At 38.0% G+C, this 20,133-nt stretch overlaps 1 protein-coding gene across 1 annotated transcript in view; it reads left to right on the top strand.

Moving 5' to 3' along the window:
* The window catches only part of MYO16 (myosin XVI), a 283,087-nt gene that overhangs the window by 14,154 nt on the left and 248,800 nt on the right, over nucleotides 1–20,133 (top strand). Inside the window, exons 2-3 of the mRNA XM_084292547.1 lie at nucleotides 9,821–9,891; nucleotides 13,855–13,998. Coding sequence (XP_084148673.1) covers nucleotides 9,821–9,891; nucleotides 13,855–13,998 — 215 coding nt within the window. The remainder of the gene's footprint in view (nucleotides 1–9,820; nucleotides 9,892–13,854; nucleotides 13,999–20,133) is intronic.

Genomic DNA, 20,133 nt, shown 5'->3' with positions numbered 1-20,133 from the left:
TTATGTTCCTTCCTTTACGCTCATCTTGATGTGAGCCATTTCAGGGAGCTAAACCAGCTGGAAACCACCGTTAGCCTTCAGGTAGCTTAAGCCCTCCTTCTAGCTCATGGCAGAGGGACATGCCCCACTGCTACACAGGATCAGAGGCGGGAGGGCATCAATGGAAAGACCAACAAAAGTGAAGCAACTCTCATTTCAATGATGTATGCTGTCCCAGGCTATATCCTGGGAAAAGGGGTGCCTAAGGAAAGTATGTCAAGTGGTGAGATATTCCTGGAACCCAGCATTTCCATCATAGCTGGTTATTCACATGCCACACGTGACTGTTTTGGATTAATGCATAGCTTGCTAATGTCCAAAGTTTGTTCTGGTTTAAGTTTGCTTCCTTTTGCACACCCTGGTAATTCCACTATATACATACAGAGTCTAACAGCCAGTGGTCCACAGCTGGTAATTAGCACCATTTAGCTGCTGCTAAGCAGGATAATAGACTGTTATCCTTGAAGATCTCTAATAGGAATCGTAATGACTTGCTTACACTGCTTCTAAACCAGCTGGCATAAACTTGCTCTGCATGGTATGAGAGTTAAAAGAGGGACTGAGTCTCACTTCATATGGAATGCAGGTCAGGGGTAATTTGATTTATGCCAATTAAGTAATGCTGGTGTAGGATCAACATAAATGATGGGTGAAACAGCAGCAGCATACAGTTTATTCAGCAGAAAATTTGTGTTGCATGCAAATTCTTCAACTTTCACTGTTACATTAGGGAAAAGCACACAATGGCAATGGTTTTCAAAGCTACTGCCCACAGAATGAGTTATTTTGCTGATGTGTGTTTTAACATTTTGCTTTTAATGACCGTATAATTGGAAACTTGAAAAGTCTGAAATAAATTTAACATATTTAGTAAAATATTGTAAGGATCTGAAACTTTTATTCAAGTCTGCAAACATTGTACAATTGGGTATCTCGGTAGGAGAAGAGTTGGTCTAAAAATTACACCAGTACTTTTATAAGCTTTTAAATTGACAGGTATTTCTCAGGTACATCCAGTAGGCTGTAAGCGCTTGTAATAACTGACTTTAGCATGTTGATGATGTTCTTGATGTTTTTTTTAGTCACCTTTCTCAGGAGAAAAACCCACACATAGAACACAGATAAAATATGTATATAGAATGCAGGAGATAAGAAGTGCTAATATATTATGTTCTTTATTTATTTATTTTACTTTGAAATACATAATTCACAATAGGTAGTTTGAAGTGAAAACTTTGTAAAGAGTCTTATTTAAGTTTACTATGTGATCAACTACTTTCCCCTAAGGTTAATTTTCTTTTCTTTTTTTTTTTTTTTTTTTAAGCTTTGTTTTTATTGTAACTTTACCTCACTAATAGAAATTCAGAATTTGTTCAGGTCTGTGCTACCAGATTTTGATGACACAGCTGTTTTGACCGGGGAAATAGCTATGCTGGCAAAAACCCTACTGTGCTATCAGCTATGATGATAGAAGCAATATTTTTAGCTAAGCATGTGTTATTTTGTGAGGGGATGTGAATCATTTTAGCAACAGCTCTGTAATGCATACAGAAGTTTTAGTTACACTGAGGTAAAATCACAGCTTTATAAACAAGTGAGACCTTACCACAGCAGTTTGCCCCTTGTGACCTTTCTAGACCTCTAGCTCTAGAAGAGTTAATTCAAAAATAGAGGCAAAACAAGGGATGACCTCCATTACATAGTACTCTGGAGTGTGTCCCCTTACAGAAATATCTTTGAGCCATGCAAGTGAGCGGCTACTTCCAGTCTTCTCTAAATTACTGTAATCACTGTTTTTCCTTCTCACTGTGGGCGTAAACATAGATATTGTCTACACAAGTTCTTGTATGTAAATGATGTATTTGAATTTTTGAATTTGAAAGTGTAACTATGAAGCAGGAAGGAATTGAATATTGTGAAGAAAAAAAAAGAAAAAAAAAGAAGAAAACAAGCCTTTAGGAGTAAATATCTTTCAAAAAAGGGGAACTGAGAGAGAGAAGAAATCACATGTAGAGGTTATGTAGTGCGACCCACTTGTTTTTAAATCTTGTTCCTCTGAAATGATCTCAGAGTCCACACTGCTCTTCCATGTGAATATCTGTCTTTTCAGAAGAGATGCTTTGCCTGCCATTCTACCACTTAACTCATGGCATGTCATATTTGACTGCTTCCCTAGGAGATTAATTTGTATTACTGTGCTTGAGCACCCACTAGCATTTTTTATGCCATTTGATTTCTGTCCTTAATATTTTCCATTGGAGGCACAAGCTGCATTAAATTTTGCGTAGACAAAATGAAATGAAAGAGGGGGAGTTTGTCTGAAGTTTCCAAGTTAGCAGTTACTAAATAATGGTAGAGTGTAAAGATGAATTATTCTGGCTATGTCTATTGCAACAGAAATATCTGTCCCACTGAGGGAACTCCTCGTGGATCTCATTTGAATTCGACTTGGTGTCTGGGGGCCAAGAGACAAAACTATTATTTTTATGTAGTTTTCCAGTTCAAGGTACCTCAGATAACAGGAGGGATGTGTCCTTGACCTCCAGAGCGACTTGTGTTAGTAGGAAGCTGTTAGCATTGCTGGACACCTAGGCATGGACATATAGTAGTTGCGGGTACAAGTCCTGGTGGAATTATGGTGAAGAAAGGAAGGGAACTGTCTTGTCATGTGCTTACCTCTGCTGCTTACAGTTCATTCCCATAGTGCAGTGATTGAGGTGCTGAACTGCACCCAAGCTTGGGGGCTGATTGATTTATCCAGTAACAAAGCATGGGAAAAATCTGATGCGTTTTGATATGTGCCTAACATTAAAGCTGGTAGAGAGGTCATCTGAGGATGTAGGACTACTTTTGTCAGTCTTTCATTGGTGTTTTGGTTTCTTCCCTTTAAAGATAATGCTCTGTTGAATGGAGCTCTTGGATTAGCCTGACAATTCACACCATGCTTTTAAGTTCAACAAAGAACCAATGGTTATGTTGCTTTGGGGCCATGGTAATCAGATTCCTGGCTGCCTGAAAAAAATTATAAATTACAAAGAGCCTGCCAGGGAGGATGGAAGCATCAGCCCCATCCTCATCAATGCTGTGTTTAAAAGGAGGAAGATAATAGGTTGGATAAGACTAAGGTTCTCAAATTCAGCCACTGTGGAAAATGTCTTTTTCCTCCCTTCATTTCTGCATTCTGTGAATGGGGTATCACTTAGTTGTCCAAATGGTGTTTGTATTTCCTTTATAATCTGTTTTCATGTAGCAAAGGTGGGAATTGAGTTGCAAGGGTTCTTCAGAAAATGAGAAGTACGATGAGGTTTGAACAATTTTGACAGATGTTGCCAGTGATTGCTGGAAATATTTTAAGGGTGGAAAAAGCAGTAGAATTATGAATCAGTGGTTTGAAAAGCACATTACTAGGGCATGACTTCTCTGAATAAGTGCTGTATCCCAATGGGTAGGGCTTCCTCTGAAAGCATCAGCTGTCTCACTAGTTATGTAGTAAAAGTATTGCTACTGTAAATGTATTTGTTTGGCAAACAAGCAGAATTAAAAGAATGATTAAATCTACAAATAATTGTTCTTAAATTTTAAAATTTTGTTTTAACCTTATGATAGGAAAAGGAAGTGTTGTTGAATGCAAGAATGCATTTACCAAAAAATGGTAACATCGGGGGCAACCATATTGCTCTCTACAGATACCTTAAAGGAGGCTGTAGCGAGGTGGGGGTTGGTCTGTTCTCCCATGTGCCTGGTGACAGGACGAGGGGGAATGGGCTAAAGTTGTGCCAGGGGAGTTTTAGGTTGGATGTTAGGAAGAACTTCTTTACCGAAAGGGTTGTTAGGCATTGGAACGGGCTGCCCAGGGAAGTGGTGGAGTCACCATCCCTGGAAGTCTTTAAAAGACGTTTAGATGTAGAGCTTAGGGATATGGTTTAGTGGAGGACTGTTAGTGTTAGGTCAGAGGTTGGACTCAATTATCTTGAGGTCTATTCCAACCTAGAAATTCTGTGATTCTGTGATCTTGCTTGATTTCATTTGCTGTTCTGAAGAATAACATACCAGAGATTAGTGTTCATCAGTTAATCTCTTATGCAGCTGAGTCATCCAACAGGTTTCTCAAGGCTACCTTTGGTACAAGCTGAAAATACAGTGTGACTGGAATGAGAGAGGTGTGCTACAGAGGTGGGAAGGTGGCGTACAGAGTTTAAGATGCAGATATTGGATGAGTAGTCTGATTATGGAGTGAGTAAAGGGCAATATATGGCCCTTCCTTAACTGACAATAGAAGTATTCCATTCTTTGTGGTTCAGCATCACTTCTGTTGTCCAGTTACACAGGTTCATGGTCAGCATATGCCAGAACTGCTTTCAGCTGTTGCTGAAAGTGGTGGCTGTGCCATTCTGCCTGTTTGTAGCCATTGCTACATCCCCAGATAGTTGGTCTAGTTGAAAACTAATCTTTATCTTGTGCCAGCACAAGGGAGGTGGCAGAAACATGCAGCCTGAGGCAGGAGGAGAGTAGAATAATCCATTTGAGCAACAGCATGGTCTTAGGCTTCTAAAGTAAGCCACAATTCCTCACATAATGAACAAGTAAAGCCTTCCAGCTAGAGTAATCCCTGCTAAACTGAAGAGAACAGAAGTAAATGTTAACAAAGGTCACGCTATCTAGCTGCTACTCCCAGAGGAACAACTGTTAGAAACATCTACTGGTACTCTATTGAATATATAGCAATACACAGCAAAAGGCCAATTATAAGTTTTATATATGTTGGACATTTATTTTTTTGTCTTTTCTGTTACAAATAAAACCGGGTTTGCCTATCTCTGAAGTTTGCATTACCATCAGCAGGTGACCACTGGTGAGCTGTTGCTAGTCCTGGGTTGTCTGAAATCGTCTGCAAGGCTCTGCTGTCACTTCAGACCTGTATTCCTTTAGTCTCTAGCATGTGAGGTCACAGACTGTTTTACATGGTAGAACAGCTAGGTGCTATTAGACATAGCACAGCATAAGTACTATTATCATATATATCAAAATTATTAACACTACACCCTGCATGGCACAGGTCTTCAAAGTTAAACAAAACTAGGACATCGACTAGTTGTCACTGGTCATTAGCCAATTGCTGTAACGGCTCAAAAAGCTAGAACAACTCTCCAAACAAGCCAAGCCAAGCACAGACAAAGTAAGCCTTACAGCCGAAGTCCCATATGCAAAGCTAGTACGAGGCTTGTGGCTGGTAACAGGCATGGCAATGCTGTCTTTACTGGACTAAAGGGCTACGCAGTAAGTCGTAATTCAGTCAATGAATTGTGGAAAGCTGTTCAGCTCATTGGAGTCATCCAGTTACAGTTGTAGCATAAAGCATATGTAAAAAGCTACCCTGTTATCTTTTTTTTTTTTTTTTTTTTTTAACCACAGAGAGACTGACTTTATCACTTCAGTGCTTTCTAAAATGCTTTATTAAATAGTATGGTTTGTGAAAGATTGTATTAGTTCTACTACAAGTAGCTGATAATTTTGCATGTCAAATCTGAAAGGATTTGTTGGAGGAATTGATGGACCTCTTTAGACACACAAAGGAAGTGCTTGAGAGTTTCCTGAAAATTTTACTCTCATTTTATTTTTATTTTTTCAAGTAACTGTCAGCTATTCGTGTTAATGCCCATTTTCAGTCTCCTCATCTTGTCTGAGGACTTCTCTTCCATGAAAGATTAAACAAGTTTTAAAAGAAATCCCTTGGAAACTACCTTAAAAATTGCACTAATTAAGAGAGAGATAGCATTTCTGGAATTTAGCTGTGTGCATGTCTGTGTGTGTCTTTTTGTCCTCATTAGGGCAATTTATCAAAACTTACTAGCAGTAACTAGAGTAGTTCTATCAAAAGGAAAAATTGAACATAAAGTGAAGATTTTCCTGTTGGCTTGTAGAGTCTTCAGTGAATGACCTAAGTGAATTGCATGACGGGGAGGGGAATTTTGTTTGTGACCTTTTCTTTGTTTGCTTTTTTATTGTGTTTTACAGGATGGAGGGTAAATTCAAGGGAAAAAAAAAATCAAGGAAAGAGGAATGTTTTTTACTTGCGTTATATGCAGAGGGATGTAGCACATCATCCTAATTCAAAACAAAGGCTGTTGCCCAGTTGAAAGAAGAGTTTGCATATCCTGCCCTGGTAATCTTTGTGATGTGAATTTCCTGAAGCACTGATAAAACTACATTTAATAATGCGGGAAAATAAGTCAGACAAAGAAAACTGAGAAGAGAGTTTTTATCCACTTACCCTGATTTGTTTTTTAAATGACTTGATGATTTGTTTATGGTCATAATTATTTAGCATTCTACTTCAAGCTTGCAGTTTATGTATCAATTCTTTTTGATGTAATCTTTTTATTTATTTTTCTGGGAGGGAAAGCAAAGCAAAGATTAATTATTATGAATTTCAATCTCAGATCTAGAAAAGGTCTGTCATTTTTTGATTTCAACAGCAAGGTATTGCTGAGTGGGTCTGGAAAGGTTTTATTTCCTTTTGCATGGAAGAAGATGTTCTACAAGAACCAAGTCTTTGGTGGCTTTATGGAGGGAAGAGAATCAATAAATTGTCCGTATTTTTTTTTAATAAACAAGTAGCCAAATTGTTTTTGTGTCACTTAGTTACTATTTTAGGCTACAAATGAAATTCATGTGTAATATTTTTAGAGATGCAGTTTCCCAATCCTCTGACCTTGTGTGCCCTGCTCCTGCCAAACAGGAAAGGTCTTCATCCTCTGTATTTGCTTAGAGAGACCTACCCAAAGAACATTTTTGGTGCTCCCAAAACTTTTAATGAGTGATTTAATCTCAATGACCCAACAAGAAATTTTGAACTTTATTTTTGCTGGAATCATTTTCTGCCTTTTGAGCAGTTCCCAGAGGCAGACGTAGGCAGAGGTAAATGATGCATATGTTTTTTTTTGTGAATGGGGGAAGGGAACAAGGCCTTTTGGTTGTCTCTTTATTCAGCTCATCACGTCTTGTGAAAACACAGACTAAAAATACATTTTTGTTATCACCCTTAGCCAATATTAGAGTGTGCTGCTACCAAAATGCAGTGTGCTTTCTCTGCCTCTACCTGATTTATTCATTTGTATCCTCTGTACATGTGCTGATGGAGCACATCAGCACAAAAAAAAAATAAAATAAAAAAGACTTAAAAATACTGGTGCAGTTGAGTATGCAGCTGCATAGGTGGGAAGAGCTGTCAATGCAGTGGAGACCAGACCTTCCCCCCATGAGGCTGTACCTTATAAATGCTATTTTCAGTGAATGATGCACTCCCACCGAAGTCATCAGTTAAAGTCTCCTTGAGAGCAGAATTTCAGTAGTTTAATAATTCCTGCAAATCACACCTTTGAGGACTATCTGCCTTAATTTCCATATCTCTGTGGGTGGAACCAAGCCATAGTTCACATTTCTAACCTACACATAGATCCCATAAGAAAGAATGCTACACAAAACCACTGCTATTAAGGGGTTAAGAAACTAAAATGGGTGGAATTTGTCTTTTCCCTGCTGAAAAGGGGGGACGGAGGAAGGAGAATGAGTATTAATTTGTTCAGATGAAATCCTGATCAGATTGGCAGAAAGAAATTACATTTGGGGCCTTAAGAAATGCTTTGTGATATGGAATTTGTATTTTCTACATTGCTAAAGAAATGTTAATAGCACATGAACACTGAAAATATCAACTCCTGCAGATGATACAGTTGCACACCTATTTAAGGAGGGAGGATTCCAAAGAAGGTCTTAAATCCTTAATCCTGAGGTAGAAGAAGCATCTCCTTATGTGGTCAGCAATTTAGGCAAAAGAAGGAAGGAACTTGGTTTTGAAGATTATTTTTAATGGACTCTGTCTGGATGAGGACAATTGTGTACTTTAGTCTTGAATTTCTGTGTCTGAGAGCAGAAAAATCCATTGCTTTTTGTCATTCATTCATTTTTCTCGAGGTTATGAAAATTTGTAAATATTTCTCCACCCTCCCTCTCTCCTTTGGTGCTTTTCATCTCTCTTGGCAGTTGTTGTACTGTTCATTTATTCCAGGTTACTTACTGTTCCGCTTCTATTTTTACTGGACAAGCTGGAGACAATGGTGGCTTCTAATTGTAGTTAGCTTTCAAAGTGGCATTTGCCAGAACATAAAGTCTTTCAGAGTCGTATAAATTAACTGAAATGAAAACTTGGGTGAGGTGATATAGATACCACAGAGGTATTTGTAAAGTGTGAATTTGTACAGTGGTTTGGATTGATGTTTGATTTTCAAAGTTTAAACATGAGCAGATGATTAAATGGATTTGTATAGCTAGTATAAATATTTGCCCAATATACCACTGTGTTTACTATGTGTGAAGCAGTTAGTAATGATGAAGCCAAGTCTTCCCTTGTCTGTTTTCACTTCAATTTTACAGGCTTACGACCATTTGGCAATTTTTCTTTCTTGTCCAGAATATTTCTAGGACACCTGATCAAAAATAATTCATCCTTTTCAGAAGACATTGCTTATGCAAATTGACAATATCTGAAAAGAAAGATGACCCTTTTCGAGTAGGTCAGGTGAATGTTTGAATGCAGTAAGAAATTTAAATGTACAGTGAAAATGGAGTTAGAAGACATTCTCCAGAGAAAGAAAACACACACAAAAATGCCTGGATAAGGAAGAAGTGGTGCATATTATTCTCTTGACAGAAGTTAGGAGGACAGCCTTGAGACCAGTTGATGATCATCAAGAGGTTGCAGTAGCTCAGAGTTCTGGGGTGCTCAGTGCTTTGCAGACCTTTGCACAACTCCATCCAGGACTTTTAAAAAGGAATTTAAAACAGGATTTCCAGATGATGGGGGCAGAATGAGCTGTGTTCCTATACAGTGAACATTATAAGCAGTTACTCTCCTAGATGGAGGCCTTTTAGAAGGACTTTTCATAAGAGTTTAGTGAAGAAAGGGTTGCAGTGCAGGGGTGAGTTCCCCTAATAATGTCTGGCAGTGTCACAGCACCATCCTGCTCCAGGAATGAGCACCAATAGCATGAGTTAGTCAATGCTTTAATTGCAAGTGAAAAGGTTATAAAGGCAGTAAAGACTATTGGGGAAAAGTGCTGAATTTTCACACTTGAGCGAGCATTAACATGCAGGGTTGTTTTTTTTTTTTTTTTTTTTCCTTGCATTTATAAGCCTGTTTTCATTTCAAAAGGGAGGCTGATATGTGTAAATGGGAGAGGAGTTAGGCTCTGAATATCATTTTAAGAATTATGCTGTGTCGGTGATCTGACAATGCACTGTAAAGGTTAAATTGAGTGCAGATCATTTAGCTATGGTATGATGATTAATTTTGAGTGATATAAGTTGTGAACGCTATTTTCAATTATTTACTGAAAAAGCCAGCAGGTCCCATGGGAGCTCTGCAAAGTCAAATAAAACCAGTTGACTGTGATTTTGCTCCCGAGGTGATTTTGACCTTGAGAGAGGGTCTTGCCCCTCCCCTCTCCTATGTATAGAACTAACACGCTCATCTGGCCTCTTGAGAAGTCCTTGATACTGTTCATATTTAACATCGTTATCAAAGGTCCTTTGCTTCCAGGCCTAGTCGTTAAAATAGATGAGATGGGAAATGCTGACATGATAGTTTTGCAAATGTTATCTCAGAGGTTTGCATATATTATTAAATCTGTTAATGAAGATGATGAAGAATCAGGCTATTAACAGCTCAGAATTGGCTCCATTGCTGCATTAATTCTTGTTCCTCTTTTCTTTGATATTTCAGTGTTACGACTGTTGAAGGATGGTGCTGATCCTCACATGCTTGTTTCCTCAGGAGGCTCCTTGCTCCATCTGGTAAGAGTGATGGAAGATTAGTGTTAGTAACCGTGAATAAATATGGTGGGATACAGAGTAGCAGATTGGGCATATTAACAAGAAAGGCTTAGCAATGTTTTATCTACGCTGTCCCTCACAGTCATTACGATGGCATCCAGCTATGCCTGTGAAATAAGTGGTCATTTTCAAATTGCTTATGAAAGGATGGATCATGTCATATGAATGGTAACTAACAGTGTAGAATTAAACATTTTATTTACAAATTATCTGCACAGTAAATAAGAACAAAGGAAATACTGCTGGATTCTGAATATGGAATTATATGGTTCAAAGATTCACAGATCCTATACGAAAAACACTGTGATGTGACATTTTCCTTTTGTTTCTGTGCATATTTTCTTGCTCCAATTTTCTACACATAGATATTGAACAGATTGTCAGCATTTAGTTTATCATTTTTTTGCCCAGCCATTTGGATTAAGTAGAAAAGAGAAGATGATAGAAGGAAGACTGTGTGTAATAACCAAAAGAGAAGCAACATGTAAGGGCATGTGGGAGAAGGACTGCCAGACAGACAAAACTGTAGGGGTAAAATTTCAGCTTTGCTGAAGCCAGTGTCAAAACTCATCATAAGTAGAATCTTAAGTCTGATTATACTTTACTTTGGTCTGTGGAGCTTCAATTGCAGATGTGCTTTCTTTACAATGTGTAGCTATTTTAAGATATTTGAATTCGACTTTGTTTCACAATGCTGCTGAAATAAATTTGACTTCAGAAATATAAGGGCATAAAAGAGCATCTACCTAGAAGTTTGCTGGCAGAGTGTTTCATTTTAGATCCATTGGATTAAGTTTCTCATAGTACGTACACAAAGTAGAACATTTTCTTGATGAAAAAGGATCCTGTAATGTTACTGGGGTACAGCATACCTGCAGCCATACTCTTGCAAGATATAGCATTTTCCTTGTGTAATGAATCTGTGCTCTTCATCTTCTGTGGCTGTGCTGCTTACAAAGATTTTGGGAAACAGAGGCATAGATAGGTGTAATAATGAGGTGAAACAGAGACAACAGAAGTTGTCTTTTCTGGCTTCCAACTCTGCCTTCTGCAAAAGGTTCTCAATCACACTCTAAAAATGCAGCCCATACGAGATGTTATCTTTAGGATTCCCAAACTGAGACATCCTAAATCTTATCCTGTGTTGAAAGCCCCAGGAGACAACCCATATCTTCCGTGTAGCTGATGTGATGTGTCCTATTGACATTTTAGAATGAAAGAAAGATGCATCCTTTAGGGATTTTAGGTTCCTTTTTCTAGTTCAACTGCTATGCACTTTTTAACTGCAGATTTTAGTGAACTGTGACTTTTCAGGTTTCTTGATCATCTGCATCACACCCTGTAACACTGGCACGCTCAGTATCTCTCCACTGGTGCCTGCTGCTTCACAGGCACAAGTGCTTCAAAAGGACGGAAAGCTTCCTGCAGCAAGAAGAGCGCAGTAGAGATCTGTGTGTAACCTGCTGCCCCAGTTTAGTCAGCGTTACTTATAAGTACTCAGAATTCATTTAAAGGAAAATGACAGTCCTATCTGAGACAGATGCAAACCTGATGTCAGTGAAAGCTGTTTTTGACCCTGATTTGGGAGCAGTACAGTAGGAGGGGAGAGTCATAATACAGGAAAATAGATTAGTGAATTTTGCTTTTCCGTGAGAACTCAAAATAGTAATTGTGCATACATCTTTAATGTATTTTTGAACCTCACTCATATCTATTATATGTACCAGTTTTATCACTATATTTCCATGTAAGTTACTTTAGAGAAAGGGGAGCCTGATCAGTGCTTACTCTTTTCATTTATAGAACAAAAGTTTTTACTCCAGAATGAATGGAAAATATATTTATCTGCATGTTTCACTTAAAAACTGATTCATGATATAATTCCTTTTTCTTCTTCCACTTGTCTTATCTTCCAGAATGTGATATGTTTCTAAAAAAAATGGATTCTGATTCATAAGGATTCTGTTGCTATCTCTGTAGGCAGTATTCCAATATGCTTGAATCTCAGGTAGGCCATGGGATCTTCAAAGGTGTTCATTAGAATCCATGATAGGAGAAGTACCAGAAAAGTTAGTTCTTATCTGAGTTGCATTCAGTGGGAAGCCCAGTAATGGTATATCAATTCACACAGGCAATTGCCCAACCCACGCCAGAAACTAAGTATATGAGTGCCAATTTTCTTCTGGAACTTTGATGGATATTGCCCAATTGCTTCACAACTGCCATTAAACAAGGATTGAGGGGCAGCAGTAATTATATTGCTGCTACAAATCTAAGGCTGTTTTAAAACTGGCAGCATAAGGCTCTGTACAGAAGGCTCTTATCTATTAATAATACACACAATGGCTCAGTGGTATCTGAGAATTGCTTTGTACAGAAACTCTCTGGATTTTTTTAAATTATTTTTATTTGCTTAACAATGCCTTGAAAATGTGATTGGTATGAGATTATGTTGATCTGTGTTATAAAATGCCTTATCACTGATTTGTTAGAAGTTGAACATAGAACAACTCAATTTAAGTTTTACTGCTGATACAATGAATGATATTGATGCAGTGAAACAAAAGTATCTCTTTGTAGAGTTAAGTTACAAGCTAAAGGAAATCCATTACTTCAGAATTTAATTTCTGTTTTTAATTTGTCAGTATGTGTGAAAATCACTTAATGCAGGACTGGATGTTAGCATCCTAGAGTTTAATTTTCATCTTCCAAAGGATCTATATTATGTCTATATTCATGAACCCAGAAGTATATGCAATTCCCATGTTCATCTGAGTATCTCAGCTATGTCTTGACTTCACAGTGGAATCCAGCTGGGCATATTTCCATCTTCCCCTTTTCCTCCAGTGTCCTGGCTTTCATGCCAGATTAATACAAATGAGCAAACAGGATGCCTTGGTGTGGTTCTCCATGAGTTACAGACATAACAGCATACTTATTTCACCCTCCCCTGCATATAGCCTGTAAATTTCTCTATATTTGTGCTCTTAGCATATATATGTGGTTTCCAGAAGAGGGAAATATTACACAGCCTTAAATATTGAATGAGGCATAATTATAAAAGTTGGTATTCAAAATGTCTAAGTACCTAATATAGAAACTTAGGCTCCCTGTAGCCTCTCTCCAGTGGTGAAGGAGAAGGGATCCCTACTTAAAGAGTTACTGAGATTATATGCAAGGCTAGACTGAGGATGTTAACTTACATGTAGGTGCTCTGGTTATCCTTTGAAGTATTATCCATAAGCACATGGGGTCAGAGGTGTGATGAGAGTAGTAAGCTCAAAACAGTGGCTATGCCAATTTATTCTTCTCTGCTAAAAATAGTGATCTCCATCCTCAGAATGAAACAAAGTGTACAAACACACACGCCTGCACACATACACATACCTACACAGCCCCCAAACACACTCATAGTGTGTAGTGTATGTGTCTGTCAGAGAGACTTGAACAGGAATTGCTATAGTTAGTGGATTGGAGACAGGAGTGGGTACAGAGAGGCGTGTACTGCTGCTACAATCTGCATGAAAGGCAGGAGTTCGTGTATTTGTGGACATATGTGTGTGTGGGTGTGCATATACTTACACCCTACCACTCACAATGTGTTCATTCAGTGCCTGTGCACTGATTTGGAATGACAGTACTGAACTGAAAGGGAATCTCATCTTCGCTGTAGCTTTCAGCAGATTTTATTTAACACTTTTTCACAGGGAATAAGGGATTCTTTGAATCATACACATGGAACTTGTTGTCTCCACAGAACTATTTCTATAGATTCATCAGCTGTTGTCCCCTACAAACACAGCAGTTTAACTGTGTGTCATCTGCTAAATTTAAATGTCAAATGGAGAAAAAAAAAAAGTATGTAATAAATTCAGTTGTATGCTCAGTGAAACACCATCTCTAATCTGTTCTTCTTTCTTCTAGTGTGCTCGCTACGATAATGCCTTTGCTGCAGAAATTCTAATTGACAGAGGAGTAAATGTAAATCATCAAGATGAGGATTTTTGGACATCAATGCATGTAGCCTGTGCATGTGATAATCCAGATATTGTCCTGCTGCTGCTGCTAGTAAGTAAAGCAATCCAATGCATTGTGTGCTTGAAAAGGAAACAGAATATAACACCATGCAGTCTGAAACTGCTGTGTAAATGCAGTATATTACTAATCATGTCAGTGAAAGCATATATTTTGTGTTGTGTTCTTGACATTATTTTGGTGATCAGGATTTTTAGGTGGTGTATAGCAAGGCCTATATTTTCATGTTTTTAACAAGAATTCATTATGAATGTCATGTCAAGTCTTCCCTATCTCCTCCCTCTAGTCAGGAGCTTATATCTCTGATAAGCACTCAGTCCCAAATGGGATATTCAGATAATTTCTTTTCTCTTCTCCTTGTCACTTTCTGTTAAGGGCTGAGTTGGCAGACAATCTTATCAAAAACTCCTTCTTAAAAGCAAATATCCACTCAATTACTCTCAGTATTCATAAAGAACTGTTTGTGGACATGGTCAAAAAGAGGCCAATTTCATATTTATCTAAACAACTTTGACTTTTTGAAGCAGAGTATACCAAATGTAGTAATAGATATGACATTCAGCCTTTGTAGAAACAGCTTTGTTCTTGTTGTGCTTCCATTCCTAGGATTGCAGCCTTTAGTTTGACTTCAGGATATTAATGCAGCTGTTTGTCCTGGTTCATTTTATATTGCCCTTTAAAGCAGTAATGCTTAATTCACAGTCTGACTTAGTTTTCTAATCTATCTGCATAATTTTAAAATTTGTATGTTCTTAATAGGTCACTGCAATTAGATCAGCATTTCTTAGTATACTCATAATGGTATTTCAATGTTACAGGTAAAGTTAAACGAGAAATGTTTTTGAAAGACTGTATACTTGATAATAGCTTTCATGGAATCACTTTGGGCGCTTGTCTAGTCCAACCCTCCTGCTCAGAGGAGGGCCAGCTACAGCAGCTTGCCCAGGACAAGTAAGACACCAATCTAGGCAACTCACTCCTGTGTTTGACCATCTGCACAGAAAAACAAACAAACAAAACAAAAACCACATTTTTTCTTAGGTTTAAACAGAATTTCCTGTATTTTGGTTTGTGTCTATTACCTCTTGTCCTTTTAATAAGCACCAATGAGAATCCAATGGCTCCATCTTCTCTACCTTCCCCTCGAGTTTTTTTACATACTGATAATATCCCCGAGTCTTCTCTTCTCAAGAGTGGAGAGTCCAAGTTTCCTCAGCTTCTCCTTGTGTGATAGATGCTCCAGTCCCTTCATCATCTTTGTGACCTTTTGCAGGACTAACTCCAGTATGTCCATGACTTTCATGTACTGGGAAGTCTGCAATCGGTACCTCACCAGTTCTGAGCTTTCACCAGTGCCTTGTCCTGCTGGCAGTGCTGTTCAGGAAATCTTTGGTCCTCTTTGCCACAAAGAAGGAAATTAAGCTGCTGGAATATATTCAGAGAAGAGTAACAAAACTAGTGAAAGGACTAGAAAACAAGACATATGAGGAACAACTGAGGGAACTAAAGTTTAGTCTAGAGAAGAGGAGGTTGAGGAGAGACCTCGTTGCTCTCTACAACTATCTGAAAGGAAGCTGCAGTGAGGAGGGTCTTGGTCTTTCTTAGGTTGCAAGTGATAGGACTTGAGCCAGTGGCTTCAAGTTGCTCCAGGGTAAGTTTAGATTGTATGTCACGAAGAATTTCTTCATTAAAAGGGTGGTTAGGCATTGGAACAGGCAGCCCAGGGAGGCAGCCCAGGGAGGAGTCTCCATCCCTGGAGGTATTTAAGAGACACATGGATGTGGTGCTTAAGGACATGGTAATGTGTGGACTTGTAGTGTTAGGTGGATGGTTAGACTTAATGATCTTAAAGAACTTTTCTGACCTAAATGATTCTGTTACTCTACAATCAGTATGTGAAGTAGCAACCACTGAGATTAATCTGGTAATTTACACCTTAAAGCTATTGTTTCAGGCTGTCTTGGCTACGTTTGATTTCTTTCTGAAATGTAGTTTTTCTTCCTTCTAGCACTTATGCTTCATTTTACAGAACACGGTAAGTCATACCCTGTACAAAATTAGCAAATAAATGAAAAATAAAATATTGTATTCGGTTCAGAATTAGTAATGCCTTCCCTTCTTTCATCTCAGTTCAGAATTCCTAAGTTTCAACCTTTATTTGAAATCAGAACAGGTAACCCTTGAAAGTTTTCCTTTACAGCCTCTTGTTCAATCACACCAAATTGGAAAGAATTTCTGAATTGAAAGATTCTTCTGCAGAAATAATGTTGTGTCCCACATGAACATGTGTTGTGTTTTTAAAGTACTCTGACAACTTTCATGAAATATTTTTTTTTTTTGGTGTTTGTGGAGTATAGTGTATACTATTCAACTAGAGTGCCATCACAAGTAAACAGTCTTCAGTAGTCTTAAGTAGTAGAGAGGATAATCTTTTGACTTACTTCAGGATGGTGAATTATATTAATATGATTTTGAGTTAATGACTGCTTACTTTAATGTAATGACATGTATCTGATGAAAGCATTGTAGCTAGTACCTGACCTTTTGGCTTCAACAAAATGACCTGGGCTTCACCAAAACCTTTGTTTTGAACCTGAAATTACTTTTACACTGTCCTGTGCTTATTTTTTCCAGTCTGTAAATTTGGTTTTAGCATTGATCTGCACTAGATCTTCTCTGGTAGACTCTTAGGATTCTGATGGCCTCTGAGGCTGCACCTGCTCTAGAAAACTGACAGGTGTCCAGGACCATTCCTGGACCATGATCATCTGTAGTAGTAAAGTGTTAGAATGGCCTCTGGTATGAATTTGGCATGTGCCATTTAACTTTCTTCCAAACAGCTCCCCAGCACAGTTTTGAAGCTGGAAAGTCCCAGGGTCCAGTTTATATCCAGCAGTCATGATGTAGAGAGGCTAAGAGACTTTATTGCTCTAAACATAGTCTGTTCGCTGCCGGCTGGCTTCAATGCCTGGAGTTTTCTCAGGTGCATGCGATTCAATAGTAGAGATACAGTTTTTGTCGTCTCTTTGGAATGTCCACTTTCTCAGCTTTTCTATTACAATTGTAATTAGGTGCAGTAAATGTACAAGTATCATGTATAAATCTGACTTTCTGCTCTTAATGCTTAAAATTGTATTGCTTATCTAACTACAGCTATCAAATACATGTAGGTTTGGTAGGAATAGCTCATTCTAAACATTGTAACTACTCTTGGCAAGTAAGAAATGCAATTTCCACAAGAGGATATTTTATCTCTTGTATTGCCTTGATCTGTTCTATGTACGTACTTTTGAAGCCTGTGTTACCTTGAATTCTGTGTGTACTCCTAAATGTATAAGCTGATTAGAATGGAGAAGCTTGTCCATAACAACTCTTGTATTACTATATGGGGAGTTTTCAGAAATACCAAATACTATGCTGTTGTTGACATTAACAGGATTAGTTAGGGTTATGCTGGATGCGTCTAAAAATTTTCCCTGCCTTTTTTTTTTTTTTTTTTTTTTTTTTTTTTTTGGCAAACCCAGTCTAATAAAAAACAAGTATTTCTATACAGGGTTATATCCAAAATTATTTTTCAGCCTCCATCATTTGAATGTTGCTTGATTTAGTCCCTGTTTATTACAAGCTGTCTTTTGAAGGTTCAGAATATCTTCTGATAACTTGGAATAAATAGGACATCTTATCTTAAGGTTTCAGTAAGCAGGGTTACATCCATATGGATTTTTACATTTACTATTGGAATTTTCTATATTATTTGCAATAACTGCTAACGAATTTGCCAACATTCTAGGTGGACAACACTTTCTAAGGCAAAATTTCCTTGAGCATGTAAATAATAACTTTATACTCTTTGTTCAGGGGTGGGAATAATAAATGGAGTACTATGGCAGAGAAAGAGAATTATTCTTAGGTAAGCAGTAGTTTTTGAACCGTGACATTAATGCTGTCTTTAATAATATTTGACAAAGTGAAAATGGAAATTGAGGTTGGAGGGAAGTATTTTTCACAACCCTGAACTGTCTTTGTGTGAGCATTTGATATTAGAAATTACTTTGCCTTGAGGTTGCGGTGTTTCATGGGCCATGTCTAATGTGTAGCATGAGCCTGGATAATGCTAATATGAACCACAGGCAGCTTCTATTATGCCACAAATTTTAGCTGGAAGAATAAATAACACTTCATGTGCCCTCATGAATTACTTTCAGATAAATATTTCTTCTGGATTGACTTTATAACCTGGACAATGCTATATTATCTGTTTTAAAGATGTGAACTAAAATATAACATCATGGTCCTTAAATGGAGACCTGTGCAAATTCTAATTCCTGCCAAACTGTCATAGTGACCAGTGGAGGTTTCCTCACAGAGGGTTTCAAAATGTTTCTCAAAGGGAAAATAGAAAAAAATGAACGTGGAGTATATATAGATCGCAGAAGGCCATCAAGGAAGACTTAATTAAGCATACCCATTTTGTGATTTTATCCCACTTTCATGATTCATGTCTTCATGTACCCTGGTTCAGCCAGGATAGTGACGTATCTATCATCAGTTTAGCTGTGGTAAATCACTGTTTCTGTCCAAAGACAAAGCTCCTTAGCTGAAATGTCTTTCCCTGAAAGCTAGGAGGGGCTGTAGGTGTTTGTAATGCCATCATCTGCTGTCATTTCCTACTGGATGCCTACTGAGATTGTGGCATGTTTGGGGAATACATGCAGATGAAATGCTTGAAGCAATTTCCTTCCTCCCCAGCATTTACCCAAGGTGCTTTAGCTTTCTGGGGAACGTATTTATGTCTTCTCCATTTTGTAGCTGTCAGCAAGGGAGGACACTGGGCAGTTCAGAAAGGAAATATATCCTAGTCTGCTAAATAGTCAGCCACTGAAGAACTTGCCCCAGGGCAGCTGCTAGCACACGAGGATCAAAGGTAATCCGCAGAGGTCTGGTTGCCATACATGCAAATGAGGTGGTAAAGGTCGGACTCATCAATCCTCGCATGGCAGCATCAGGGTTGGGGGTTTCCCTTGGGGTAGGGGACTGTTTCTGTGGATGTTGTAATGCAGGAGGCTGTCCTAGCAGGTTGGGGAGAGTGCTGAAGGGACTTCCATTTAAGAACAAAGATGCATAGGTTTACATACATTTGTGCTCAAACAAGGTCTCCAAAAGAGCATGAAAAGCAACCAGATGGTATTAGAAGCATCTGCTCTGTCTTGCCATGCTGCCTTTTGAACGCTCACGTTGGGACATGCTCACAGCAGTTCTGTCCGGTTGGGGTGTGTTCCTTTTCCATCATCTCAGGATGCATTGCAACACTGTGTTTTGCATTAATTTTTGGTACCATTGTTGTATTGAATTGAAATACTAGCTAAGATTTGCCATTTAATATTCAAAGAGTTACAGAATGCCTAGGCACTGGTACTTGGATAGTGTGCATGCATTGTTAGCTGGAGGAAAGTATTTAGTCCACTCTGTAAATGGCTCTGAATTTACACTGATATCCCTTGCTTGCATTGTAATTATTCCTCCACATTACGTACTTTCTAGCTCCATGTATTTGTTTGACACTTAAAAGCAGTTAAAACTTCATTTGTGTACTATTCAAATTTTCACATAGTAGCATTAATACTGCAGCAATTCAGTAGATTAACCTTAGCTACTCAAACAGTAGGGAATAAAAATATCACTGTGTAGAACTGTTTTTTTTTTTTTTCTTTTCCTCTTCATTTTTCTTCAGCCTGACAGTATTTTTAATTATTATGAATTCTGTGCTCTAAGAATCAGCCCTGGATCATTAAAAAGGCAAAAGAGGTCAAGTTGTTCAGAGGCCCCACTTCCTCCACTGTATTCCCTGCCAGAAAGCATTTGAAAATTAAATGAAAAAATATAATGGATCAAATTCTGTTTTGTGCCTGTACAATTCTATGATTATTTTTTTTATTTGGATCCTGACCCACTCTTTTCTCTCTGCTTTTGAAACATGGTGTTTAGGTCCTTATTAAAAGGTTCACAGTCAAGTTGAGCTCCTATGTTTAGTTCCTTTTGTGAGACAAAGTATGTCTGTGTTATGAACTGTAAGTATATTTATGACTTACTGCTACATTTTAATTTCAGAGCATGTCATGGATAATTCATCATTTAGCTGTACTGTTGGACTCACACATAACATTGGTA

The sequence above is a fragment of the Netta rufina genome (assembly GCF_964035555.1).
Source record: "Netta rufina genome assembly, chromosome: 1".
Classification (NCBI taxonomy): domain Eukaryota; kingdom Metazoa; phylum Chordata; class Aves; order Anseriformes; family Anatidae; genus Netta; species Netta rufina.
Note: the sequence above shows the minus strand (reverse complement) of the source record. Positions and strands in the feature narration are given on the sequence as shown.